Source organism: Argopecten irradians, chromosome 12 (assembly GCF_041381155.1).
Source record: "Argopecten irradians isolate NY chromosome 12, Ai_NY, whole genome shotgun sequence".
In the NCBI taxonomy this organism is placed as follows: Eukaryota; Metazoa; Mollusca; class Bivalvia; order Pectinida; family Pectinidae; genus Argopecten; species Argopecten irradians.
In genome coordinates this window covers 5,684,486-5,712,363 of record NC_091145.1, presented here as the reverse complement: position 1 = coordinate 5,712,363, position 27,878 = coordinate 5,684,486, and the positions used below count along the sequence as shown (strand labels likewise).

Below are 27,878 nucleotides of genomic sequence, written 5' to 3'. Positions count from 1 at the left end.
CAAAATATTAATTTTCATAACGCGGGTTGTCTTATATTTTCCGCCATCGTCCTAAATACCGCGCGTTAGTTGACTATTACTGCGCCTGCGAAATTTATATAGACAGTTATCATAGATTACGCAGGAAATCTTGCATTTATTTGGCGTTGTTACCTCATCATAGGCCATCGATATGTATTTCCTTATGTAATAAATGTTTTCAAGAAACATATATAACTTTTAAAATGTACATGTTAAACCAGATTGATTTGTGTTAGAACCTTACATTGGCCATATATATATATTATTATATTCTAATGTTATTGTTGCTTTTAAGAAACTTGCGTTCCTCCACGCACTCCAGGTTATCTTCTTTGTCAAGAAGGTCTGATGATATTGAAAGAATGTATTTTTGTTACGGAAAGGTAACGTTAAGTCATACATACTAATATATTTCGACATAGAAATTATTGTATTTCGTAAATAGATCTATTTGGTTTGCTTGAAATTATTATCAAACTTTTCTGATCTCAAGTGTTAAATTGTTTTCCTAAAAACACTCAGATTGTCAACTTTATATCCTAAATAATTCGACGCTCTTTTTTGGCGTGAACCATTTGCGTTTTCACAGCCATGCGCTTCTGGGTTCGAGGCTATCATCCGGGCATGCGAGCATCTTCAACATGGCAGCCGTCTGCAGGTTAAAGAATGATTTGCAAATATGAAAAAAAATGTTTGCTAAAACTCGCTAGAATAAAATATATCACTAGAAATGGAGTTGGAGAAGACGGCACATCTAAACATTTTCAGCTGATACAGTGGTAAATGATTTTGAATGTGTGTATTGTGAATGCGACGTTTTTTCCGCCATTTTATCGTTGGGCAGGTTAAATTTTGCTGACCTGATCGTTCGTGCTTATAAATGGTTATGATTTGATCGTAATTTTGTGACAGTTTCAATGCTTGAACGGCATGTAAATACTCTAAATCTACGGTTTTCTTATAATTATTGAAAGGAATGTAACAAACCGCTTCCTATGCCTGCATACATTATCGATAAGTAACCGCATCAAATCGACCACCACGTGCATCTAAAATAGCTTCGTTTTTTTGAAAAAAATCATAAAGAAAATTTTGTATTTTAAGCAGACATCGCAATATTATGTACAAAATAAGGCTATTCAATGTATGTGACTAGTTACATGCTGACAATCGGCAAATGATACCACGATAGAGAGATATAAATAGACCCTTACGTAGCATTTGTCATATTTTTATAACATTCGTAGGCAGCTGATCACGAAGGGTTGGTAAAATTCACATATTACGACTTTCGTTACTGAATATTTTAATTGAAGCTATATCTTATCCCATTACATAATTCAAATTCATAATCTAAGCCAATTTATCTACTGATGTAAAGCTTCAGTGCATTTATTTGAATTGCTTGTATGAATTAACAGATTTAACAAAACTACATTTGTTTGATGTCTCTTTGAGAGAAGGCTATTCATACAATGTCTGCCTTTATGAAACTGACTCTCTGAATCCACACAAGCAACACATATCAAATCACACTTGGATAAAAACTCATTTTGTCTACTGTATAAAGCCTTAGTTCGACCCCACTTAGAATATGGAATGTGAATATGGAAACCATATAAGCAACAAGATATTGAACTTTAAGAAAGTGTTCAAAGGCGGGCTAACAAATTACTGCTTGGATTGAAGAATTATTCATACGAAGAAAGATTGAGATGTCTTAAGCTCCCGTCCTTAATATATAGGTTCAATAGAAGAGATATGATTGAAATTTTTAAAATTTTAAGAGGAGGCTATGGTCCATCCGTATCACAGGGACCTGTGTCATATAAATGAGAAACAAACCCGTGGACATTCATTAAGCCTGGATAAAATCAAGGTGCAGATTGGACGTAAGGAAATATTCGTTTACCCAGGGAATAGTTGGCAAATGGAACTCTTTACCTGAGAGTGTAATACAGTCACCTAATCTAAAAACTTTTGAAAAATGTTTGGACAAATTTTGGGATAGCGAAGAAATGAAATTCAAAACAACACCGATGTAACGTCACAAGAAAAACTTTAATACGTAATACATCATTTGTATCAAGGACGTATATGAGAAGGATAAGTCACACTGGGTTTTGGGGAAGTCCAAGGCAGGCGCTTTTGATATCCGCCGGCGCAGCCTTTGATGTAGCTTGCGGGTGCGAGGGTTACCGTCTTACTTTCTGAAGAGGGGCCGTCATTTTATGAGCTATCAATTTTTTTAACGAAAATTTAAGACATATCCTCTAAATATTCCGTCTTTAAAGCAAGTAATAAACGTCGTGAAATTTAATAAACTTTACAATGGTGTTTCGTTTGACTCGATAAGACAAATGTTTGTTGAGAAAAAGATATATCAGATGCATATAGTGCTTTTACCCTGGTAAATTGAACGACCTACACATATGTCTCCATATGTTCATAATGATAACAGTTTTATCAATTTAGGTCAGTTAAAATATACACCTTTTGAAAAAGAGATGTTGGTAGGAGGTCTCAAACACATACATCAGGGGTCTACTATAAGGCTTGTCCGCTTGCCCTTTACCAAACTAAATTGCCGACGGACAAGTGAGAACATTAAAGCACTTGTCAGATGGGATAAGTGATAATTTTTTTTTCTTTGTTGTTATTTATAAATAACAATGTATTTCTATAATCAACAATCATTTAATACTTGCAGTAAATAAGATAATATTTATTCATTTTGAAATATTCAAGTCCACTTTTACATTTGTTATTGTAGAATGATTCGTTAACATAAGTACTTAGAAATGAGACATACATACATAATGTCCATAGCACTGCTTAAAAGTTTCAACTTTTCAACAAGAGTCTGACAAGTGATTATTTCATTCGTATAAGTGAATTTACCTTTCCACTGTTCAAAGGGACATAAGAAAGTCAATGACGACCCCTGTACATGCCTGGTATTTAATTATGCAGAAGCTATGTGCACCAGAACACAAATGTTGAAAATTGAGTAAAATCTTCCAAATTTGATAAAACTTCAAAATTTCAAAGTTTTGATTTGTCTTCAATTGAATGTTTGCTCTTGTATAGAAACATTAGAGTTTCTATCCATGGGTAGCCCAGACTTTTCCTCTTAGATTTTGGGTCAAATTTTGGCACCATTCCCAATGTGCATAACATATGTATTTTTTCCCCCCAATTCCATCCTTGAATTTCCCAAAGTTACTTGTTAACAATTATAAAAAAAGATTGAGATTTAGATACCAAGCTTTCAACTAGTTGAGTATTTTCTCCAGGAAGGAGCATAATTCTCTGAAAATAAGTAATCCTATGTATAATGACATGTCCCGATAATTCCATTTTCCCATATTTTGACCTTGATACACATTTCCTCAAATTCAAAGTCCTATGACACCCCATTCCCAAACTGGTGAGAAAAGTCCTGGTAAAGCTTCACCATTGCCAATAGGTTAATTACAAACGTTGATTCTTGACAACTTGGTCTCGCACAACTGTCCCTTCATTTGCAAAGTAGGTTAGATTACATGTATATGTGTCCTGTCTTTGGGAATTACAAGTTTCGATCCAAAAGAAGCAAAAAGCATTGAAGTAGACAAAAGTTTGTTCTGGAGCAAGTCTTACACATGCATATATCAAGATCAGTCTGCTATATAAACAGATGAAAAATGGTATTTTATTGATACTCAATTATTCTAAAATGTTGAAAATATTTTTGTTTTCTTTCAGAATATCAAAACCTGAAACACAAAAATGAAGATTGACAGAAATAAATTGAAGAAGTCCACTACAGAGGTGGTAAGTACTAGAGATATAGATCTTTTGTGATTATACAGTTGATAACAGCAAATTATGTAGGATTTTTAAGGCGAGTTCAGAACACTAATTTTGATGAGTCCCAGTACAAATGCCACAGAAAAATCATGAGTCCAGGACTTGTCTAGGTGATTGGATCATAAGCAGTTGTCTTCAATGGTTTACAGTTTTAATGTCTCACTACTTTTCCAAACTAAAAATTTGAAATTTGAAAATAACTTAATTTTAAAGTGAACAGTCGGGCAAGGACGGCTAAAGTCGGTAAAATGGTGTGAATGTATCCAGTATAATTTCTTATGAAATGGAAAAATAAAATCACTCGTCAAAATCTGTCTGCGTACGAAGAAATTAATTTAAAGTATGGAAATTCTATAACGTCCTCCCGGCTCACTATGTCCGTGGTAACATTTCCACGCAGCCTCGCTTTCAATGCTTTCAATGCTTTCAACTTTTCTTTACTTTAATGGTCAGAACTGGGAAACTAAGCAGAACTTGGCCGTCGTATTAATATGTTAGAACTTTTGGAAGGCCAATGAACGCATTTAGACTGGTTTTTTTGCCCGACTATTCACTTTAACGCTATGTTAATTATGAAGGTTGTTTTTGGTGTTTGCCACATGGTAGTCAACTACTACTATGCAGTAATTATGATGACACCAGGAAATAAAAGACTACCCATGCTCAGGAATTTGACATTTGATTTATCCATGTATTATTGTTAAAGTGTAAGAAAATTAAAAGCCATTAATCTTTTGACCAACATTGTATCGGAAGTTTGACTACTTTAAGAGAAACAAAATATAAGATAGTGATCACATTAAGCACAAGTATGAAGAAATGTGTGACGATGAGATGAGAAATATACAGATAAACAAGAATTACTAACTGATGAACTGTGATGTTTTGTAGCCTGCAGATTGCCGGGCCCTCATTGAGAAGCTAAAGACTGCTACAGAAGGAACTCTGTTAGAGGAGTTAAGAGCAGTAAAATCCTGGTCCTATGGAAAGGTAGGTGGATTTATAGGCTTGATATCAAAGGCTAGGACAGTTTACCGTGAATAGGTATGGTGCTTGTGGTGTTTTGGGAGGCTACACAATACTTGTTTTGGGTCTCTTTGTGATAGCAGTTTTTCTAGGTTATGGACAGAACTAAAGAATGGCCCAATAAAAAATACCAACATCGTGAAGAATATTTGTTATAAGAACCAGCTACTTGTATTGGATTATAATTTGCTGGTTATGAATTCTGAAACCTCTAAGATAATGAATCTGTTTCCATTAATATAGTGTGAGCTATACCACTGGTCAGATGTTCTGGATAAGTTTGACGAGGTCCTGGAAAAAGCATGCAAGAAGGAAGGCGAGAAGAAATGGATGCTTGCCTGCGACAGAACTGGAGAGGAACAGGTCTGTAAATACTGTGTCAAAATCTCTGCCAAGTATGATCATTTTGGCATACCAATGCTAGAGCTATTATTGTAAGATGGAGTAAATTGATGAATTGTTCTCTTAACTTTGTATGGTTATGTATCAGAATCGACAGTCTTTACTACAAATTATAGATATTTTACATCATTTAAGTTCTTTACCTAATATCATAAATAAACTCTGATTAATTATTTTTGGAGAAATTAATTATTTTTGGAAAAATTAATTATTTTTGGAGAAAGACTGATAAGATGACATAAATGATAGAATTATATTGACTTATTTTCAGGAAAAAAATTGGTTGGACTAATTTTACTTAAAAAATTGTTTTATTCCCAATTTCACCTTTGTGTAATGAAATGCATCACTTGTTTTTGATCGGACTTTCTTTTTCTCCAACACAGTTGAAGGACCTGTTGTTGGTGATCCTGCATTTTACATCGTTACTGATTGAACACAGTTTCTCTCGTCACTTATATAACTCCATGGAACATCTCACCTGTCTGCTCTCCTCGTCAGACATGACTGTGGTTCTCGCTGTACTCAACCTGCTCTACGTTTTCAGGTAAAAAAAACCACTTAGAAATGAAGAAATATTGAAACTGATTTGTGTTTCTGATAACAAATTATACCTGTTAAATATTTCTATTCATTATGAATTTAATCATCAGAAATATGGAAAATATTTCTTTGTGTGGTTTGTGTATATATCTGAATTGTCTCAATTTCTTCTTAAGAGAAAGCACTTAGGTACTGTTAGTATCTAATGTTCAGGTCATTTATATGTGGTGTAGTGTAATAGAATAGCTGACACCTGAATTATTAGGATATTGCTTCTATTGACAGGGTACATTAAGGAAAAACAAAAAATAGAAATAATTTACTTATAAAATCGGTTTAAATAGGAAAAGTTGAGCATACACTTTGTTGATGATTTCTCAATAGCTTAGATATATTTTTGTTTATTTTGTAGCAAAAGGTCAAACCACATAACTCGACTGAGCAACGATAAAAAGCAGGGCCTAATTGTCAGACTGACACACTTAGCAGAGGTAAGTAAAACATATATTCTTATTCACATGATTGTGTTAAGTTCAAAAGCTAAGTAATGAATATAAAAAAAATATAGTTGATACAAAAATGTTATCAAGTCAAATCAGTTGCTTAATCCTAGTCAGTATTCTGCCTGCATAAGTACATTAACCACAGTAATACAGTTTCTTCAGGGCAGATTGATTGACCACTGCCAAATCGTCCACTAATCACCAGTGTTATTATGAAGTTATTTACAAAATGGTTTCTCTCACAGAGTTGGGGTGGTAAAGACAATGGATTTGGCCTTTCTGAATGCTGCAGTAATGACCCTATCTCGGTAAGTGAATTAGTTAAGTCTTGTTTTATGGATATGAGGTGTCCGAGGAGGATAATTTAGAAAATGTCAAAGAGATAAATTTCCAAGTAAAAAGCATTTTGAAGACTTGCTTCTTAAGGATTTCAAAGTCCAATGCTTCTATCCATGGATGGTTTCCTGTTTATTTTAAATCTTGGTCCCCTGTTAGATCACCCTGTATTTAGAATGGTTTGTTTTTATCAGAATTTTGTTGATTTTCAGAAATTTCCTACCAGTGCCACAACCTTACATTTTGAGTTTTATGTGGACAATAAAGAGGACAAAGGCAGGAAGGTTTGTATTTTCTGAAAATGTCACTTTTGTAAATATCAGAATATCGAAACAACACTTTATCCATAGTAATCTGATTCGTGCAATCCCAATATGGATATGTAAACAATTTACAGGAAATTTATTCAGCACAATCATATTTTAGTACAGCAGTTCCGCCGCGAAAAACGCCAAAATAAGATTACAGCTGAAATGTTTATGTTTACAGTGTTTATGGCTTATTTTGGAATTTGATAATCTGAGACATATTTTCTTTGGTTGCAGGGAATGGCTAATGTCATTTCTTCTATACACATGGAAAACTTGGACAAGTCACTGAAACTGCCATCAGAAATAATGGAAGACATCCTTGAGAATTTTAAAGTTCCAGAAGAAAAGCAGGTTAGTACAATCAAAGTTACAGTAATAAAAAACTTTTTGAATGATGTGTCTAACCAAATCAATACAAAACCAGGTTTTCATTTGTTGGATTTATTCTTGACTGTTTTGTTTCTTGTTATAGATGTTGCTGTATACACACATACGATTAGCCAACCTGTTCTCAAAGTATGAAGCCAGACTGCAGTGTGTGCAGGCTCGACTTCAGGCCATGGCTATATTAGGTAAGATCATTTAGGAATGATTTGTAAAAAAATCTCCTTGAGATTCTACTTGATTAAATTTAAAGATGAGCCACCACTGACGAATGGTATTTATTAGGGCCCCGCATCGAGATGCAGGTGCCCTATAGTAATCAGGTTGTCCGTCCGTCCGTCCGTCCGTCCGTCTGTCTGTCTGTCTGTCTGTCCGTCCGTCCGTCCGTCTGTCCGTTTTTTTTCTTTTGCACATTAATGATGGAAGGGAGTGGAGTATTTCCCCCATATTTTACATGATGATTCCCCATCCATCCTAGATCTGCTTTGTAATTTTTCAGGCTGAAATTAAATTAAAAAATCGGCCATCTTGGATTTTAACATTTAAAAAAATCACAATGTTGTTGCTCTTAACTGATAAACATTTTGTTATAACATTATGATGCAAAGTTGTTCAGAATTAAACAAGGAGTTGACTGTCCAAAGGTAAGGTCATGGGCCAAGGTTACTAAGTCAAAGGTCAAGGTCAAATTTAAAAAAATTATTTTCTCATGAACATTTTGCTACAACATTTATAATGAAGCAGAGTTGCTCAGAATTAAACAAGAAGTCAACTCGCCAAAGTTTTGACTGACCAAAGGTAAGATCATGGGGTCACTGCATCAAAGGTTGTGGACACATTTTCCATTTTTGGACTTATTAACAATTTGTTATGACATAATAAATAAAATAAGTTTTTCCAGAGACAAAGAAAAGATATACCATTTCACAGAGTTTATTTGCAGATACAACTCTTATGGAAAAAAAACTTTTACATGATTAAAATATTTGAGCAAGACCTTTATTCCCTTCCTTTCACATTTGTTATGTGTTTCTTCAGCAAACTATGAGGTTTACCTTGTTTAAAAGGGGTATTTGAGTTAATTGTATGCTCTTAATGTAATGTTAGCTTGGAATCAGGATTCATGTTAAATACTTGGAAGACTTTTTCCAAAGAATTATAATAATGTACCATCATCGGTTTCCCAATTAATGTTGACATTAATTATTTATTAGCAACATATAGCTAACACGGAAGAATTCGTTGTCAAAATACTACTTTTCCACTTAAGCACGTCAGACACATAGCGGGGCCCTTTCTGACGTGTCAGTGTTCTAGTTTCTCTATCAAAAACAGTAGCAGACGATTTAGTATTTTTCTTCAGTTACAAAAGTTACTTTACACTATTACCACCTTTGAAAATTTTGAGCTTCTAATTTCAATTCAAGATAAAAATATTAAAAATCATTAATTGCATCCTGAAAAAATTCTGTGGCACTATGTCCTATATGGAATGAAGTACTGATTGCACATGCACCAAAAGCAAAATAAATTATTTCATGTTACTTTTTATGTTAATTAGACATATCAATACACGATTAAACATGAATTATTGTTCAAATGATGAACATCGTTTATGCTCTGTCGGTGGTGGAGCATCTTTAAGCATGCATTTATAACAACAATTTCTCGGATTGCAATATGTATATGAAGACTTATTGAGTGCATTAATATATGTCTTTTAAATGAAGTATCATGTTCAATTTCCAAGCAATTGCATAGCCATGTAATTTTGAAATTTCCAATAAAATGATTAGAATTCTTTATTTCTTTCATTTTATATTCTTTAATTTTCATGCAAAAACAGTCTTCAATATCACGAAAAATAGTTGCATATCTTGGGTACAAAGTTTGAAATAATTAGATGACGTCTCCTCTGTACTTAATGCTTTAGAAACTTTTGATGTATTTGCAGTGTATTCCAATGCTATACAAGACAACATGAACGTCCTACTGTACCCAGGCCTGATTGAAGAACTTGTGGATATTATCGAACTCAAAGACGACAACCTTGTGGTATGTTAATGACTTTGATCAGAATATTCGGTAGACTAGAGAACTTCAATACTGTAGGCTTGATATGAAATGATTAAGAGCGAGATATTTGGTTGGAATTATTTTGGATATGAAATAAAAATAATATCATATTTTAATACTGAATGTATCTTTTGTTAGCATCAGAAACATATCCTGCATAGAAATAGGAATTATTTATCAATTGGACAGTATTCTGTTCCTTAACAAAACAAAGACAAATATGAAATATTTCAATACTTTTTCATTTGCAGGAAATCAAAGCTGCTTCTCTGAGAACACTTACATCAATAATCCACTTGGAAAGAAATCCGAAGTAAGTACAATTTATTTGACTGCTTGATATCACTACGCTGAAAGTTTATGATTTGATGCAGATTGAGGAAAAGAAGGATGGCATTGTTTTAGTACTTGTTCTACTGATTCTCATATTTTCAGGGTTGTAACTTCTGGCTCTGATTTCTCAAAAAGAAAAGTGCAGACTTAAGTCAAACTAGTTTATTTCGTCTTATGAAACTATATGAAAATTTTGACTGAAATTTATTTCGAGAAAATAAATTTACAATATACTTGCATCATTATAAGTCATTTTGCATGGTTCTGCTAACTGTGACTACAAAGTAGAGTGATAAAATCATTTGTACATCTGAATCGCCCATAGACATTCGGGCTTAGCACGAAAAAAGGGTCAGCTATTTTGGATTACTTCTTACATTTTAAGTTGTTTAGAGATAGAAAGGGCACGAAAATCTCTGTAAAAATTCCATTCATTGGGAAATGAAAGCATTTGATTTATACACAATTGTGACCTAACTTTTGACTTTGTTTACAGATTAAACAACATAATAGATGCTACAGGTGCCTCTTCATACCACGGATTTCTGCCAGTACTGGTGCGCTCCTGTATCCAACACATGACAGGTAACCGAGAACTTTTATCAAACCGCATTCTTAATTCGTCCTTCTTCCAATATAATTCTATATGGATTATTTTATCATCAAGTGCACACATTAATATTGTCATTATCTAAGAACTAGATTCTTTTTTTCAAACTGAATGAAACCTACGGGAAATAAAGCTGGATTACTTGTGTATGTACTGGAGGGTATTAACTATCAGATAACTGATTAGACTGTTGTTTTAGAACAGCCAATGTTAAAGAAGATACAAAAGATAAATAAACCATTTATAATATTTCTGTAAATAATTTTTCCCTAACAGACTCCCAGCTTAAACCGTTTCCACAGCCATACGCCACAGCCCTGTTCTCCTTTCTGTATCATCTGGCCAGCTATGAAAATGGTAAGTTACTCATTACTGTGTTACTGAGAAGGAAAACACCTTTAGAGAACTTTGGAAATTCAACAATTATCATGCCTGTTGATTGATCTGAATATAAATAGGTATAAAAAAATAAATGGATTGATTTATAAATTTCATTTCTAATTTAGTTTTAGTGAAGTAGATTTATCAGAGTGTTTTGTTTGTAGGTGTGGAAGCCCTGGTATCCTGTGGTATGATGGAGTGTTTACTGAAAGTGATCAGCTGGTATGGAAATGGTCAGGACCATATCACGGTAAGTCTCATCACTATCATCTTATGGAGATAATGTTATGAAAAATTTTGAGAGATCAAGAGACAATATTCATTTGAACCTAGGTATTTCTAAGCCATTTGAAAAATTCCTGAGATGAAGAGATTTCAAGTAAGATTTTCAAGTATGTTTCGCTAAATCTTTCAGTGTATGATATTTATAATAATCTTTTATTCACCTTTAAGGTAAAGAATTTCCGCCGATCTTTGGTTTCAGTAATCATGTTTGTTGATTTGCTAAATTTCATAAATGTCCATTCCTTTGATATCTGTACGTTCACTTATATATGTACAATTATTTGACATTTTAGCAATTTGTGACGAGAGCTGTGCGAGTTGTTGATCTGATCACCAACCTTGACATGGCTGCCTTCCAGACCCAAGGTGGTCTCTCAACTTTTCTCAACAGACTCGAGGTAAATATCACATAAATTTCCTCTTCATAATGTCTTAAGAATAAATCTCTATGGTTCTTTGGAAGTTTGGAATAATGAACAATGTTTTGAATACAAATTTGGTGGTTTGATTATTTAGAACCATTGGCAGCATAAGATTTATGTATTAATATCAAATCGCAAAATGAAGCACTTTTCTCTCTTCATTGAATAAATTCCAAGGGTAGTACCTCTATTAATTCAAACTTACTTTTGATACAGATGATTTAAAAAAAAAAGAACAAGGAAAAACAAAAATTATTTACTGGGTCCTGTAGTAATCATTTTTTAAGATTTATGTATTAATATCAAATCGCAAAATGAAGCACTTTTCTCTCTGCATTTAATAAATTCCAAGGGTAGTATCTCTATTAATTCAAACTTATTTTTGATACAGATGATTAAAAAAAAAAAAAATAAACAAGGGAAAAAAAAAATGAAAATTTTTTACTGGGTCCGGTAGTAATCATTACTATTTTGACTATTTTTAATTTCAGCATGAGGTGGAGATCTGTAGGAAGGAGAACCCGTTTCAGATCCGAATCAAGCGGGACTCAATGTCTGAGAGTCAAGACTCGCCCCTCGCAATGGAAATGGACTTGCATGGAGAGGATGCGAGAGAGGGGGCGATTGAAGAAGAGGCTTCAACTAGTGATGTTTCAAGGGTCAACGAGGGTGCCTCAACTTCTACTGGCATGGCCTACACGACTTCAGCCCCACCAAATGGTAAGGATTCCATATTGTTGTACAACAGGATATTCTGTAATATTTAAAGTTAACTTAATATAAAGCAATTATAATGAGAATTACCATAGAAATTTATGTTTTCCAATGTTTAATTTCATGTTTATCATGGATACATTGTGACTATTAAAGAATGCTTTATTTGAGAAGTGAATTGTTTTATACAAGGCCTTTTTGGCTTTAATATTTTCCTTGGCAGGTATCGAATATAGATACAATATGATAGCTTGTCAATCTATATACATGAAATTTAATTATTGTATATATTTTTTCCAGGAGTTCAATGCTTTCCTCAAAGAGCGGCACTTCTGAAGTCCATGTTAAATTTCCTGAAGAAAGCAATCCCAGATTCGTCTTTCTCTGAAAGTATTAGGCACTGTAAGTAGTAACTAAGTGAACTGACATACTATTAATTAATTCTGTTCATTGATTAATTAAAATCTAAAGTTATGTCATTTGTATAAAGAAAGAAAAAAACCTAAAATATACAGATCAAAATATTTATATTATTCACTTAGTTGAAGTTAGAAGACTTCTGAACTGTTGGCTTATTTGCCTTTAGCGAACTTAAGGTTACCAAAAACTCCCCAGAAATCCCAAGAAGCAAAGAAATTTAAGATACATGTTTATATTGTGGCACATGTTCACAATGGTTCACATTTACTTTAAGAAACAAAAGTTTTTAGAAAAGAAGAAATGAAGGTCTGAATAAAATGTTTTTGTTTCATCAGTGATGGAAGGATCGCTGCCTAAATCTCTACAGCACATCATCAGCAATGCCGAGTATTACGGGCCATCTTTGTTCCTTTTAGGTATGTATACTATCAATATTTGGTAGGCACATGTTACATATTATTTTGCTTCTTGAACACAGAAGATTTCATGATCTTGTAGAGGTCAAGCATTAATGATTTGACCCACAATTATTAAATTATCCACTTTGTGTTTAAGTTTTTTGTCGTAAATTAACTTCAATACAGGAGTAGAAATTACTTGTTGTAAGTTAAAGTTGAAAATGAAGTGGTCTGCTCTTGTGAATGGGTCCTTAGTTTAGATGAAAGAAATGTTTTCTAAAGAATTCTGATGTTGCTATGTAAATCGATGACCTAAGTAGTCACAAAATCACACTGTGTTAGTAGCTGACAGTAGCACATTGTTTTTACAGCTACCGATGTGGTGACAGTATACGTGTTCCAGGAGCCGTCCCTTCTGTCCTCACTACAGGACAGCGGTCTTACTGATGTTGTTCTCCACGCTCTACTCATCAAGGATGTAAGTATTGAAAGTTAACCTCAGATGTTTCAAAAGCTTCATTATTGTGTCAATACTTTAGCCATGAGTTGGGAGCCATACATCCCATTCGGATTTCATATGAAGATAGAGGCAATATTTTCAAGTTTTAAACATGATTTTTTTTGCTGTACTCAATTAGCGTCCAAAAGAAAAATGTTGCAGTGAGGAAAATAATGCAAAAAGAAATGAATCCACAGGAATAGCATTAAAAGGTGTGTTATTTTTCCGACAATTTTTAGCCCACCTGGCCCGAAGGCATTACAAACCAGGTGAGCGATTCAGGCCTCTTGTTGTATTTTCATTCATTTGTAATTCAAATCTGACTAACATGTTTTGTTGACAGATGCCAGCTACAAGAGAAGTATTGGTTTCCCTACCCAATGTGTTCAGTGCTCTGTGTTTGAACACACGTGGCCTTGAGGCATTCGTCCAGTGTAAACCTTTTGATAGGTTATTTAAAGTGTTGCTCTCACCAAATTACCTCCCAGCAATGAGGAGGAGGCGCAGCTCTGACCATTTCGGTGAGTATTAAAAACTTCCAATGAAGCTTGAATTCTCAATTGATCTTTCAATGGCTTCTAAAGTTATGTGTTTCAATATTGTTCAAGTAAATGTTAAGCATATTGTTTGTGTTTACAGGAGATACTGCCAGTAACCTGGGAAGTGCTATGGACGAGTTGATGAGACATCAGCCGTCACTCCGGACGGATGCTACCAAAGCTATCATTAAGGTAGGTCCAGGTAGAACTGTAAAATGTATGAATCCAAATGTCCCCAAACTTATAATTCAAATCATTCTAAGACGTCTGTAACAAGTATTAATTTAAATCATTCTAAAATGTCTGTAACTAGTAAAAACTTGAATATGAATTAGTATTTCACCAGTACTGTGTTTGGGACTCTGATACAGTTGATAAGTAATTCTTGGTTTATATAAACGCCATTCCCTCAGAAGTATTACATGCCGCCATTATGACCTTTTGGGGATTCATGAGATGATAGAATGAATAAGGCTAGGAAAGTTGATATGGATTAAGATGAATACAGTTGTCAAGCGAAAAAATTGCCTTCATTCATTTTCGAATTTCTAAAGATGTTAAAAAAAGAAATTTCAATTTAGCTCCTAACGGTTGTTTTAGATTGTTGGCAAATACTAAACAAGCACTGTGTATACAAAGATTTATATTGAATAATGTTGTGTACATGAGCACTGTATCTCCGGTGGTGTACTGTTGTGACATCCTCGGTCGTTTGTCAGTGCCACATCAATGTAGTGATTAGCATCGTTGGGGTTGGTTCCTTCTGGCCAGCACTCTTGGTTTACTACAGTGATATAAAATTTTGAAACTAAGTCTGAAACAGTGTATTAAAGAAATTTTATAATGAATGCTTATCAAATTTTATTTTCATAAATAAGTAAACTTTGAAATACAGAGGATATATAAGTGATACACGAAAAAGGCTGTGAAACATGATCAAGTCTGCTTTTCTTTATCATGTAATTGTTATTGGAATACAAGCAGAAGCGTATATATTATATTTCAGGTATTGGAAGAAATCTGTGCTATGGGAATGGACCCTAAGTGTGTTTGCCAGAAGTCCCAGCCCAAAACTGAGCCAAACATCATCTCGATCCGGTCGCCTCAGCCCCCTGACAACGGATCGTCTGATGAGGAAGACGAGGAGGAGGAACTAGCCAACACCCAGGATTCTAACTCGGCCACTAACAAACCCTCCACACCACCGGAGACTCCCGCCGATACCAGCCAGCAGTGAGTTCTAGTTTCTTCTCGGTTACACAAGTAAATCAGTAGAAACAAAACATTTGAATAGCATACATCTTTGTTTCAATTTCAAATCGGTAGAGTAAGGGGCTTACGTCTTAATCACTGAGGTAGATCAGTATAATACATCAGTGACATACCATTCACTCATTAAGTCTCCCCATAATTATCAAATGAATATCAAAGTTAAATGTGAAGTATTGTTTTACATCAAATCATAACAATTCACATATATTCATATTTCTTTTTCTTCTCGGCCTCCATGAATAAAGAAGTGTCTTTATAAGGAAGACACTTCTGCAGTTGTGAGCCTTATGTCAAGTTATGTGTAAGAGTTAGTATAGCCTTTTCATTAAATGTTTTAGAAGTATTATCAAAGATATATATATTGATCATTGTTTTGTAACATGTGCACTGTGTATCTCCGGTGGTGTACTGTTGTGACATCCTCGGTCGTTTGTCAGTGCCACATCAATGTAGTGATTAGCATCGTTGGGGGTTGGTCACTTATGGCCAGCACTCTTGGTATCGTAGCTTCTACAGTATTATTCCTTGTGACATAGCCGTGAAAATCTATTGTTAAATTATATTACATTTACTCATTCACTGACTTGTTTTATGTAGATTGACACCGTCTTCCCAAGAGAAGCAAGCTGTTCCTCTGATGGACTATGTACTGACTGTGGTAAGTGTACAGATCTGTCCTGAAATTGAATTTAAACATCAATATTCAATTCGCTACATCAACCTTGCAATACCAAAATTGAACATTCTTTTGCAATTTAAGGATTTCATTTTCAATGAAGTGCATAAAACAATTGTAACATTGATATGATACTGTTTGTTACATCTCGTCTGGTTTCTCAAAAGCAACTGTGAGAAACAAAAGACAAAGGATATTTGCTGAAATTTGATCATCAGTCTGACTTTAATTTAAAAGAATTGTTACGAAAGAAATTACTGCAAAAATTTGTGATTAAAATGTAAATGAATTTTAAATGTCTCCATAGATGAAGTTTGTGGAGGCCATATTGAGCCACAATTCGACAGATGACCATTGCCGAGAGTTTGTCACACAGAAGGGTTTGCAGCCTCTGATGTCAATCCTGGGATTACCTAATCTTCCAATTGACTTTCCTGCCTCTCCAGCATGCCAAGCTGTCTCAATTGTGTGCAAATCCATCCTGGTAAGTAGAACAGTTCATTCTATTTCTTTTCTTTAAATACAACCTCAAATAAAATCAGCATTGTCTGGAAATTTGGTATGTATGTATTGGTAAAGTATTAACTCTGGCTGCCCTAGTTATTGCAGTTTTAAAATTCTTGAATTATAAAAATTCACTTGTTACTTGTATCTATGTTTTATATAGATTGCTTGTATTTGAACAGAATTTGTCGCGGGAGCCCCAGGTACTGAAGCAGGGCTTACTGAAGCTGGATGAGGTGTTGCAGAGTCTGGAGGCACTGTATCTATGTTTTATATAGATTGCTTGTATTTGAACAGAATTTGTCGCGGGAGCCCCAGGTACTGAAGCAGGGCTTACTGAAGCTGGATGAGGTGTTGCAGAGTCTGGAGGCACTACATCAACCTGTAGAGGCTCCTGGTGGATCTGTACTCCTCCGCGAGCTGGCTAACGTGGCTCACATCCCCGACGCCACCCAGTATCCTCAGAACACACCACTCCTACACGCCCTGTCATCCTGTCATGCCTATATCCTCATGTTTGTACATGTCTGTCGCATGGGACAGGTAATATTGCTAAAACACTTCTGTATGAATTCAAGCTATTTCTTTATATAGGAAATTGTGAAGGGGGATTGTTTTTCACATCATTTAAGGTCATTGCTTCTGCACAAATATATAACTATGCTGAAAATAACAAGAATAATTTATAAACAAATGGCTTCAGGGATCATTATACATAAACCTTTAATTTATGATGTATGACATTTTGTTTCTTTCGAGCTTCAATATAACAACCGTTCAATGAAATTATTTATCTAAATATAATCTGAAGAACTGCAGGTGCACTCTGAAACGATCATTGAGAAATACTACAATTTTCTCTGTGAAAAAAATGAGTGCAAAATCAATAAAATGTGGTCTTGATTAAAAGGTGCCAACTGCTTTGTTGACATCTTTGAAGACTCTTTTGACATGTGACTTGGGGGTACCATACTGTTTGGATACGAGTACCTGTATATCAAATGTATTGTAAGGGATAAATGTTAGTAACAGCGTAAGTTTGGTGTAAAGAATAAAAGCTTAAACAGGAATGATTGAAGTAGATGTTTTGCTTACAAAGACTATTAATTTTCTTCAGACGGATATCCGTACCATCTCTGTGAACCACTGGGGGTCGGACCTCGGACTGAAAGTTCTGGAAGGTCTAAGTAAATTGTACACATCACTGGTCTGGGAGAGCACCGTGCTCCTTGCCCTTTGTAATGATGATGCACTGCCAGCAAGCTGTGAGTTTGGAAAGGCAGACATGGAGAAACTACTTCCTAAGGATTTTAAACCAGACAAGGAGAGTAAAGATGAGAGTGTGAGTCTCACACACAGTACTGGTGAATTAGGTAGTAACGGGGTTAGTGCCGCGATGGAATCTTTATCTACATCGGAGAGCACTGAGACACCTATGGATGTAAGTGACACACAATCTCAGTCGACGTCTTCGTCAGATAAGGACAGTAAACGGCCAAAGATTTCACCAGCACTACAGGCTCAGGTGAAACAGCTGAAGCCGTTGTTATCGGTGTCGTCTCGTCTGTGTCGTGCCCTGGCTGAATTGTTCGGGCTCCTTGTAAAACTGTGTGTGGGTAGCCCTGTGAGACAGAGGCGTAGTCACCAGATCCCTCCTGCCCCTACAACACCGTCTGTGGCCGCACAGTCTGTGGCCAGGGCCCTCACCAGACTGCTCACCAACGGCCTGCAATGGACACCACCTGAATATTCTCCAGTACCCAAACTACGGTAAGAAAGAACTAGTAATTGACCTTTCGCTTGAAGTACAGTAAAAAAAAATATGCAATATCAGCCATGTAAATATCTGACTTTAAGATTTGAAGACAAACATCTATAATACTCTGAATACTTTCCCACTTTCCATGAGCAGCTGTCAAAAATTTTCATTTCTAGTTGTCTTCACTTTTAGTTGTTCAATTCATTATCTTAAGTCTGTTTTCCCGATCCCTAAATGTCTTGCTTAAGCTTGAGGATTTGAAAACTCTCTTGAATGATGTAGAATATTTTAACTTCCTTGTATTTCACTGTGATGTAGAAGTTGTAATTGGTGTTTCAGGTTTATTTCACTGTGATGTAGAAGTTGTAATTGGTGTTTCAGGTTTATTTCACTGTGATGTAGAAGTTGTAATTGGTGTTTCAGGTTTATTTCACTGTGATGTAGAAGTTGTAATTGGTGTTTCAGGTTTTTTCACTGTGATGTAGAAGTTGTAATTGGTGTTTCAGGTTTATTTCACTGTGATGTAGAAGTTGTAATTGGTGTTTCAGGTTTATTTCACTGTGATGTAGAAGTTGTAATTGGTGTTTCAGGTTTATTTCACTGTGAATTAGAAGTTGTAATTGGTGTTTCAGGTTTATTTCACTCTGATGTAGAAGTTGTTATTGGTGTTTCAGGTTTATTTCACTGTGATGTAGAAGTTGTAATTTGTGTTTCAGGTTTATTTCACTGTGATGTAGAAGTTGTAATTGGTGTTTCAGGTTTATTTCACTGTGATGTAGAAGTTGTAATTGGTGTTTCAGGTTTATTTCACTCTGATGTAGAAGTTGTTATTGGTGTTTCAGGTTTATTTCACTGTGATGTAGAAGTTGTAATTTGTGTTTCAGGTTTATTTCACTGTGAAGTAGAAGTTGTAATTGGTGTTTCAGGTTTATTTCACTGTGATGTAGAAGTTGTAATTGGTGTTTCAGGTTTATTTCACTGTGATGTAGAAGTTGTAATTGGTGTTTCAGGTTTATTTCACTGTGATGTAGAAGTTGTAATTGATGTTTCAGGTTTATTTCACTGTGATGTAGAAGTTGTAATTGGTGTTTCAGGTTTATTTCACTGTGATGTAGAAGTTGTAATTGGTGTTTCAGGTTTATTTCACTGTGATGTAGAAGTTGTAATTGATGTTTCAGGTTGACCTTCCTTGTATGTTCGGTGGGATTTACATCACCTATGCTGTTTGACGAGAAGAAACAGCCATACCATCTAATGCTGCAGAAGTTTGTGGCGTCAGGAGGGCAGAAGGCACTCTTCGAGTTAGTATCATTTCTTGGCCTGTCATGGTAAAGATGACTACGATATTAGACTTAAAGGCATAAATCAAGAGTCATGTTTTATGACATGAAAGAGATCTAATTAATTTAATATTTACAAATGACTTAAAATGTCAGTAAAATCAGAATTATAGAAAATGAAAATATTAAATCAACATGACATGGTTCATGTTATACTGGTATTAAATTATTTTTGTTCTGTTTGTTTGAACATCATCTACAATAACTATTATTCCTGTATTGTAGCGCCTTCTCCTGGGCTTTGTCCATTGATGGGAAGGTTCAAATGTCTGATGGCCTTGAGTTTCCTGAGCTGCCTGGTAAGTTTTAACTATGTGTCCCTGACAAAACAAGTCTGAGTTCTGAAAGTTACAATACATATATGTACTATGTTTTCTAAGTATCTCAGTTTACAGACTCATGGTTCTCTTTGAGCTATCAGATTTACGTGAGCTTGAATATTAATGGTAAAGTCTGATCAAATGAAATATATACTTGGAATTAAACATGGGTTTAAAGTTCTACTAGTAAATAATTAATAACGTTCAGACATATTTGCAAAAATAAAAAAGCAAGTTTTGAAAAATGTTCATATTTTTCCCGTTATGTAGATGGTACTGGTGAATTTATTGATGCCTGGCTGATGTTGGTCGAGAAAATGGTCAACCCTAAAACAGTACTAGAGTCGACTCATACTCTGCCAGAGAAATCTACTCAGGCGGGCTTTGTGCCGTTCAGTCCTGTCCAGTACCTCATCAGTACACAGAAGGTATGTACATCTTCATAGTCAGACTGGTGTCATGTTAACAGATACTGCTGTAGTTCAGACTTATGAAAAATGTGCTCTATTATCATTTGAAATGATTTAATATTGATGCATGATTTTAGCCTGTTTTACTCCCCAAACTTCCTGATATCTAAGCTGATAAGCATACTTGTATGCAAAAAATTCTAACAAGACTTTTCCCAGATGTAAGAGTTATATTTGTTTGTTGGATACCATAGATGATTTACTCAACATCTTGTATGTTTCTATATTCCTGGTAATTTTTTTGTTTCTATATTCCTGGTAATTTTTTCAGGCTGCTTTTAATGCTGTGATGCACCTGTGGAACAAGAAGCCACTGAAGATCTATGGTGGCCGTATGTCGGAGTCTATTCTGGCCATATTGTGTCACATCATCAAAGGAGAGGGCATCATTAAGGTTAGTCCTGTAGTGGTCATAATTATACTGCATGGTTTTAAATCTCAACATTTCTAAATATTTCCATATTTTTTCTGTTTGGTTCTCTTTGTTCTTGAAATCTCATAAATTTATAAACTTCTCGGAAAGGAAAGTGATTAAACTTGCTGAAATGTAAAACTTATTGAATTAATAAGTATTTGTTTGTGTAGATTCCATTTGACATTTTAATGTTGATCACTCTGAGATACAGCTCTGAGTTGTTAATGATGATGTTTTAGGAGTACCTGGCTAAGGAGAAGGAAGAGACCCCTGGCCCATCCACTGGTAGTAGTATCAGTATCCTAAACCCGGCCGCCGCGGCTCCTGCTGCTGTTGCTGCTGCTGTACAACGACCCAGCATCCCCGAGGTCAACCAGTCACACCTACAGCAGGTCAGTCACAGATACTTGTAAAACGGGTCAAAGTGTGAAGACAATAAAAATCTGTTTATCAAGGTTATCCAATATGTTATTCCTAAATTTTACAGTATTTGCTAATACTGTATGTCTGGTCATTTTCGCGGATCAAAATTTTAGCAGTTTCAAATTTTCGTGAAATGGATTTTAAAGGTAGATATCATTCAACCATTACCCCTTTTTCACTGATCAAATTTTCGCAATCATAAGTAGGTGCTGCGAAATCGAGAAAAATATCACCCTGCAAAATAACCGGCCATACAGTATTTGACAGAAGTCACAAATACGGTAAGAATGATAATAATTCTGAATATGACTCAAATGTTAATATTCTTTCATTGCTTGACTTTGCTGTTTATAATTACAGTTGATGGACATGGGTTTCACTAGAGAGCATGCCACACAGGCCCTGAACCACACCACCAGTATGGAGCAGGCTACAGAGTATATACTAACACACCCTCTGGTCCCAGCTCCCCGGAACCCAACAAATGTAAGCACAACCCACTCACATACAAAGATAACTCCTGATTAATGCTTTTGACACTGAAAATAGTGACTCTTAGAATTTGAAACTTTTTTATTCATGAAAACTCATGTAACCAAACACAATATCTTGTATTGTTGACAATGGTTCAGGCTTTCCAGTGATGAATATATCAAAGACAAGCATATGTCATAATATCCTTGATGATATATTGATACAGACTGAGGAAAGATGAACATTTAGTAAGAACTTTTGACAAAAAATTATGCAGAATTTTAATTATAAATCCTTCATGGATTTAGCATTCACCCAACAGGGAAATTACTGAATATTTGGTATTCTTCAATTGCAGCCCAGTGTATTATTTTAGAAAGGAAAATATTGAATATTTGATAGAACTTAGCAGCCCCAGTGTATTGTTTTAGAAAGGGCATTATTTATTATCTAATCACTTTATTTACAGCCCCTGGGCATGGTACTAGAAATGTCGGAGGAAGATCAGATGATGAGAGCTATAGCCATGTCCCTTGGTGACAATGTTCTCATGTCTACTGACGAGGTAGCTTATAAATTATAGCACATCTACAAATACTATATCAATTTACTTATAGATTGCAGTTGAAAAACATCATGTATTAAACGTATATGTTAAATTGAAAGGTTTTTTCCCCCCTTTAAATAACAAGTTTTAACAAAGAAAATTCAAGCATTTTACTTCAAATTTGGTTAAACAGCAAAAAATTAAAAACAACTGGCTAAAAATTTATATGTAAGAATGTGCTTTGAACATGATAATTTATCTAAAATAAAATGGTATTTCGATTGTTGTCATATGTAAGGCCACACAGATTCATAGTTCATGATCAAGATTATCATGTGTAAATATCTTTTTTTAGGGTGGACCAACTTGTTCATCCCCCAAACAAGAGCCGCCCAAGTCGGAGGAACCAGAAGTTGATGAAAAACAGGAGAAAGAGGAACCTCTCGATAGAACAACAATCGACCAATTTACTGACACTGTGATGCCTGGTCAGTACAATCACTTATGTTAGGACTGTTCCACCACTATACAACGCATTACTTAAAACACATACAGGGATTTACTCTTTCCAGGTTTCAAATTATATAAAAAAAAAAACATAATGTAAAGATACACTCAAATAATTATTATTTATTGTATGGCCGGTAGGATATTGAAATTAATATTTGAATGTTTCAAAATTTAATGAAATCTTTCCAGTGATGAATATATCATAGACAAGCATATGTCATAATATCCTTGATGATATATTGATACAGACTGAGGAAAGAAAAACATCACATTTTCCAAACTTGAGTACTTTTTGCCTCCACAGTTACTTTTTTTCTGCAGTCACTTGCCATTGTGAATCGAGAAAATGTCAGGAAGAACCGTTAATATTTGTATGAATTTTGATCAGTTAGGCGATTAATTTAGCTTTGTTGTTTAAAGTGACTGTTCCATGTTAAATTTAAGAATTTGTCTTATTACAGTAGTATTTTATTTCCTGGTCATCATTTGACGCATTGTCATTTCACTTTTTCATTTGGGCAAACTAATTTTTCAGTGTTGAATAGTTTGGAGTTTCAGTAAGTTTGGAGTTTGTTAAAGCCATCCTGTTTAGTCTTAAAAAATCATTCAGATTAAACTTTCCGGTGATGAATATATCAAAGACAAGCATATGTCATAATATCCTTGATGATATATTGATACAGACTGAGGGAAGTACAAAATTTTGCTCTGAATATTTTGAAAATTTCCTGAAATTCTTATGAATCATATAAAAATAAATTTGGGCTTCTGATGAATTATGATGGATATATAAGTAGTTTATAAAAGATGTCATTGTTTGTTAAGGTAATTTATCAGTGAATGAAAGATCAAAATTAAAATACACCTTTCCTGAACATCTAGATTTATACAAACCAGAGTTATTTCCCATGATGAATATATCATAGACAAGCATATGTCATAATATCCTTGATGATATATTGATACAGACTGAGGAAAAATCTATTTTGTATTTAATACTTTGATATTTTTTTTTGAAACCCTGTCATAAATTGTATGAAAAAAATGAATTTGACCTTAATAATAATTTGTCATTGATATATGGATGTCATTTTAGAGGAGATATTGAAAACTAAATAGATTGAGTTTAAGATATATATCAATTTTCCCTGTTTATCTAGGTTTAGACAAACCAGAGTTATTTCCAGTGATGAATATATCATAGACAAGCATATGTCATAATATCCTTGATGATATATTGATACAGACTGAGGAAATATGAACTTTTGGTAAAACTGTCAAAGTAAAAGAATTTTGATAATTAACTCATTATGAGGATCCTGAAAATGAAAATGGTTTAGTGTTGTAAAGTATCAGAATTGTGTTTGTTGTACATTCAATATTTTCCCTCAATATATTGCAGATTGAAACATATTCTTTTATAGATTGAAAAAGTTTATATATTGTGCTTCATCATGCATTTGCTCAAAATTCTATTCTTTAGTAATTTTGAAAACTGGTTATATAGCAGAAATTTTCCAATGATGAATATATCATAGACAAGCATATGTCATAATATCCTTGATGATATATTGATACAGACTGAGGGAAGATGAACATTATAATGAGTAGTAACAAATCTATAAATTAATTTTAGAATAGTAAGTATTACTCTACATATATTTAGGTAAGAATTAGACTTATAGGGTTAGTTTAAATAATTGATTTATGATTTTGTGATCTTTGGGAATAAACATGAAGATAAGATTTGATTTGTTTTTGTGCAGGTTGTCTGACGTTACTTGACACTATGTTTCTGTTTTTGCAGGTTGTCTGACGTTACTTGACACTATATTTCTGTTTGTGCAGGTTGCCTGATGTTACTTGACACTATATTTCTGTTTGTGCAGGTTGTCTGACGTTACTTGACACTATACTTCTGTTTGTGCAGGTTGTCTGACGTTACTTGAAACTATATTTCTGTTTGTGCAGGTTGTCTGACGTTACTTGACACTATATTTCTGTTTGTGCAGGTTGTCTGACGTTACTTGACACTATATTTCTGTTTGTGCAGGTTGTCTCACGTTACTAGACACCCTCCCAGAGACTGTGTATCGTGTGTGTGATCTGCTGATAGTTGTCACACAGAGAAATGGACTGGAGTGGCAGAAACGTGTTCTCTCTTCACTTGTACAGGAGGTAAGTCGCCAGGAACAAAATGTAGAGAAAATAGTATTCAGTAAATATTTTCAACATGATACAGTAAGGGAACTTTACGACTTTTGATTATAGGAATGGTAAGCTATTATCATCTTGGAAGTTTAAAATAAGTATAAAGATTTTATGGCAACTTTCCAGTGATGAATATATCATAGACAAGCATATGTCATAATATCCTTGATGATATATTGATACAGACTGAGGAAAGTACAAAATAGTTTTGTGAAGTAGTGAAAGATTGATATTAAAGTTGTATGGTCTATGACTTTCGCTCTTTTTGTCGTAGTAAAAACTGTATAGGTGCTATACACATTTTTCTCCGTCTGTCCGAGGTTTAAACTTTCTAATTTTACCACTTTTTATCAAGTTGCAACACTGGAAGTATTTTAATTATAAAAGTAAAAAAAGCTTTTTAACGTGTACACGTAAAAAATAGGTCGAAAGATATCAAACTCTTCCGAACGTCGTCGCGACAATCTCGAAGTAACACGAGAGTTGTGAAACCAAGAGAAGTGTCAACAATTTTTCGTAAACAAAACACGTGGTCGACCATAGCAGACTGGATCTACAAAGAAACTAATGCTCGCACATTACAATTTTTTATACACACAATATTGAATTATGGCAATGTGTGAATTAGATGTTTCAAATACTCGCACTGTGGACATAAACCAGCACGATTTGCTCATATTAGCCAGAAGGAAAACGTAAACAAACACATGTGTTACTTGGATCACCACGTGCAGGACGAGTGGGCGTCAGGCACGTGATACGATTCGGCGGAGATTGAAGGCGTTTTATTCACAACCACGAATATATGATCCCTAGATTTCGGCTCTTTTATAGACTGACATATGGTATTGGGGAGCTAAATCATCAAATTACATGACCATATTCAAATATCAAATGTTAAAACGACATATCGTTACAGCGAAAATTACAAGAAATACAACTTTAATGTTATAAGATAAAAAAAAATAAGTAAATACATAGTTATGTATTTTGTTTTGGCTGTTTTTTCCTCAGGTCCAGTCCTTGGGCCATCAGCTGTTGACCGTTGGCCATGTGGCACCCTCCACTGATGAATCCAGTCCTAACAACAAGAAGGCATTCCATCCTGACTCGTGTAAATTTGCCACACGGCTTCATCTGTTCAGCTTGCTCTTTGAGGTATGGGATTTGGACCTATAACTTAATAACACACTTTGTGCTTCTGGTATCATTTCCTATTACTCAGTCACCAGTCCCACTACTCTGTGTAAGGAGATTTTGTCACAGAATTTCTAATCAAAGTCCATTTTATGTAGTATAGACATGTTCTATTGTATGCGTATACTTTGGTTTTCTAAGAAAGTCTAAAATTTACCATAAAGTTTGTATGTTTAGATATGTTGTTTGTATTGTAGGAGGGGAGGATGGAGTTTTGTATGTTTAGCCACAGGTGCTCGTTTCTAATATAAGTATAAGTATAATACTGGGTCAAGGTCTATAACTCGGCCGGCCATATAACACTACCCAATTTCAGAAAAAGTATGATTATTATCCAACCGTATAGAATATGATAATAGGAATACTCTCAATCGACAGCCAGATAATTTATCTTTAATTTGGTATATGATACAATATAAATCACGCCGTGTAAATGTCACTAGGTATCCAGAAACATCGGAAAACAGCCAGATTTCAACTGGTCGGACACTGTGGTGTCCTCCGATAAACACGCCAGGGCTCTAATGGGTAGCTTATGACGCTGAAGTGTTGACATGCAGTGGTTTTTGAGCTACGCATTAGAGTCCTGGCGTGTTTATCGGAGGACACCACAGTGTCCGACCAGTTGAAATCTGGCTGTTTTCCGATGTTTCTGGATACCTAGTGACATTCCTATTATCATATCCTATACGGTTGGTTAATAATCATACTTTTTCTGAAATTGGGTACTGTTATATGGCCGGCCGAGTTATAGACCTTGACCCAGTATTATACTTATGTTTATATTAGAAACAAACACCTGTGGTTTAGCTATGTTGTTTGTATTGTAGGAGGCGAGGATGCCATGTGCCGAGACGGTAGAGAAAGCCTACCTTACCGACCTCCTTGTACAAGTCCTGAGCAGTGGTCAGGAGTTCCTGTCTGCCAACAAGGATTATGTTTCTCCCAAGTAAGTCATATTTCAGTCCACACAGATACCCTTCCCAGCAGAGGCAAGTGAAGAATGTGTCTTTTCTTCAAGAAAAAGTTTCTAAGGTTAACATCTCCTTTCCAATGATGAATATATCATAGACAAGCATATGCTTGATGATATATTGATACAGACTGAGGAAGGGTTAGGCTACATTCTGTATTATATTGTAATTAAAACAATTACTATCACTTAGCCCAATGGAGCTGCAATGTAAATGTCAAGTATTTTTAACTGCTAGGACCTCTGATTCAAATCCAAGTAAGAATTGTTAGTAAAGTGACCCGTGGGTGATGTTGATAGATGTTAACTGAATGGGAGATGTAATTTTGATACCAAGAAGTATTTGTGCAAAATTAATGTAAAAGTTTCAAGGTAAAGAAATCCACTATCCAGTTTCAAGGAATTGTATATTGATGGTAAAATTATATATTGATTAAATTAGAGACATGTACCAAGTATTCCAATTATCACCAATTTATAATTTAAAGTGTTTCAAGTAATAGATGTATCATAGGCAATGCCTTTATATTGATTTCCATTAAATACAGCATTGTATTATAATTCTTGAAAAGCTCCTTAAAACCCCAAATCGCCACATTAACTTTTTTCATATGAAAAAAAATTAAATTAGATTTGAACATTCGATTCTCGAACTTTTTGTTAATTTTTCCTGATCTTAAAACAGCAGAAATTTTCCAGTGATGAATATATCATAGACAAGCATATGTCATA

General features: G+C 34.6%; 1 protein-coding gene across 2 annotated transcripts in view; it reads left to right on the top strand.

Moving 5' to 3' along the window:
* The first annotated feature begins 627 nt into the window (after positions 1-627).
* The window catches only part of LOC138336811 (E3 ubiquitin-protein ligase HUWE1-like), a 62,067-nt gene continuing 34,816 nt past the window's right edge, over positions 628-27,878 (top strand). For both annotated transcript variants that reach the window (XM_069286404.1, XM_069286403.1), the window contains exons 1-38: positions 628-800; positions 3,769-3,837; positions 4,765-4,863; positions 5,143-5,262; positions 5,688-5,848; positions 6,257-6,335; positions 6,593-6,655; positions 6,896-6,967; positions 7,229-7,345; positions 7,467-7,566; positions 9,333-9,433; positions 9,706-9,767; positions 10,284-10,372; positions 10,674-10,754; positions 10,943-11,028; positions 11,357-11,461; positions 11,977-12,205; positions 12,500-12,601; positions 12,955-13,035; positions 13,389-13,495; positions 13,860-14,037; positions 14,156-14,247; positions 15,062-15,288; positions 15,925-15,985; positions 16,311-16,487; positions 16,805-17,050; positions 17,625-18,277; positions 19,445-19,567; positions 19,832-19,905; positions 20,197-20,354; positions 20,668-20,790; positions 21,051-21,203; positions 21,595-21,720; positions 22,178-22,273; positions 22,611-22,743; positions 24,819-24,943; positions 25,991-26,134; positions 27,004-27,122. In XM_069286404.1, coding sequence (XP_069142505.1) covers positions 3,793-3,837; positions 4,765-4,863; positions 5,143-5,262; positions 5,688-5,848; positions 6,257-6,335; positions 6,593-6,655; positions 6,896-6,967; positions 7,229-7,345; positions 7,467-7,566; positions 9,333-9,433; positions 9,706-9,767; positions 10,284-10,372; positions 10,674-10,754; positions 10,943-11,028; positions 11,357-11,461; positions 11,977-12,205; positions 12,500-12,601; positions 12,955-13,035; positions 13,389-13,495; positions 13,860-14,037; positions 14,156-14,247; positions 15,062-15,288; positions 15,925-15,985; positions 16,311-16,487; positions 16,805-17,050; positions 17,625-18,277; positions 19,445-19,567; positions 19,832-19,905; positions 20,197-20,354; positions 20,668-20,790; positions 21,051-21,203; positions 21,595-21,720; positions 22,178-22,273; positions 22,611-22,743; positions 24,819-24,943; positions 25,991-26,134; positions 27,004-27,122 — 4,907 coding nt within the window. In that variant the 5' untranslated portion in view covers positions 628-800; positions 3,769-3,792. The remainder of the gene's footprint in view (positions 801-3,768; positions 3,838-4,764; positions 4,864-5,142; positions 5,263-5,687; positions 5,849-6,256; positions 6,336-6,592; positions 6,656-6,895; positions 6,968-7,228; positions 7,346-7,466; positions 7,567-9,332; positions 9,434-9,705; positions 9,768-10,283; positions 10,373-10,673; positions 10,755-10,942; positions 11,029-11,356; positions 11,462-11,976; positions 12,206-12,499; positions 12,602-12,954; positions 13,036-13,388; positions 13,496-13,859; positions 14,038-14,155; positions 14,248-15,061; positions 15,289-15,924; positions 15,986-16,310; positions 16,488-16,804; positions 17,051-17,624; positions 18,278-19,444; positions 19,568-19,831; positions 19,906-20,196; positions 20,355-20,667; positions 20,791-21,050; positions 21,204-21,594; positions 21,721-22,177; positions 22,274-22,610; positions 22,744-24,818; positions 24,944-25,990; positions 26,135-27,003; positions 27,123-27,878) is intronic.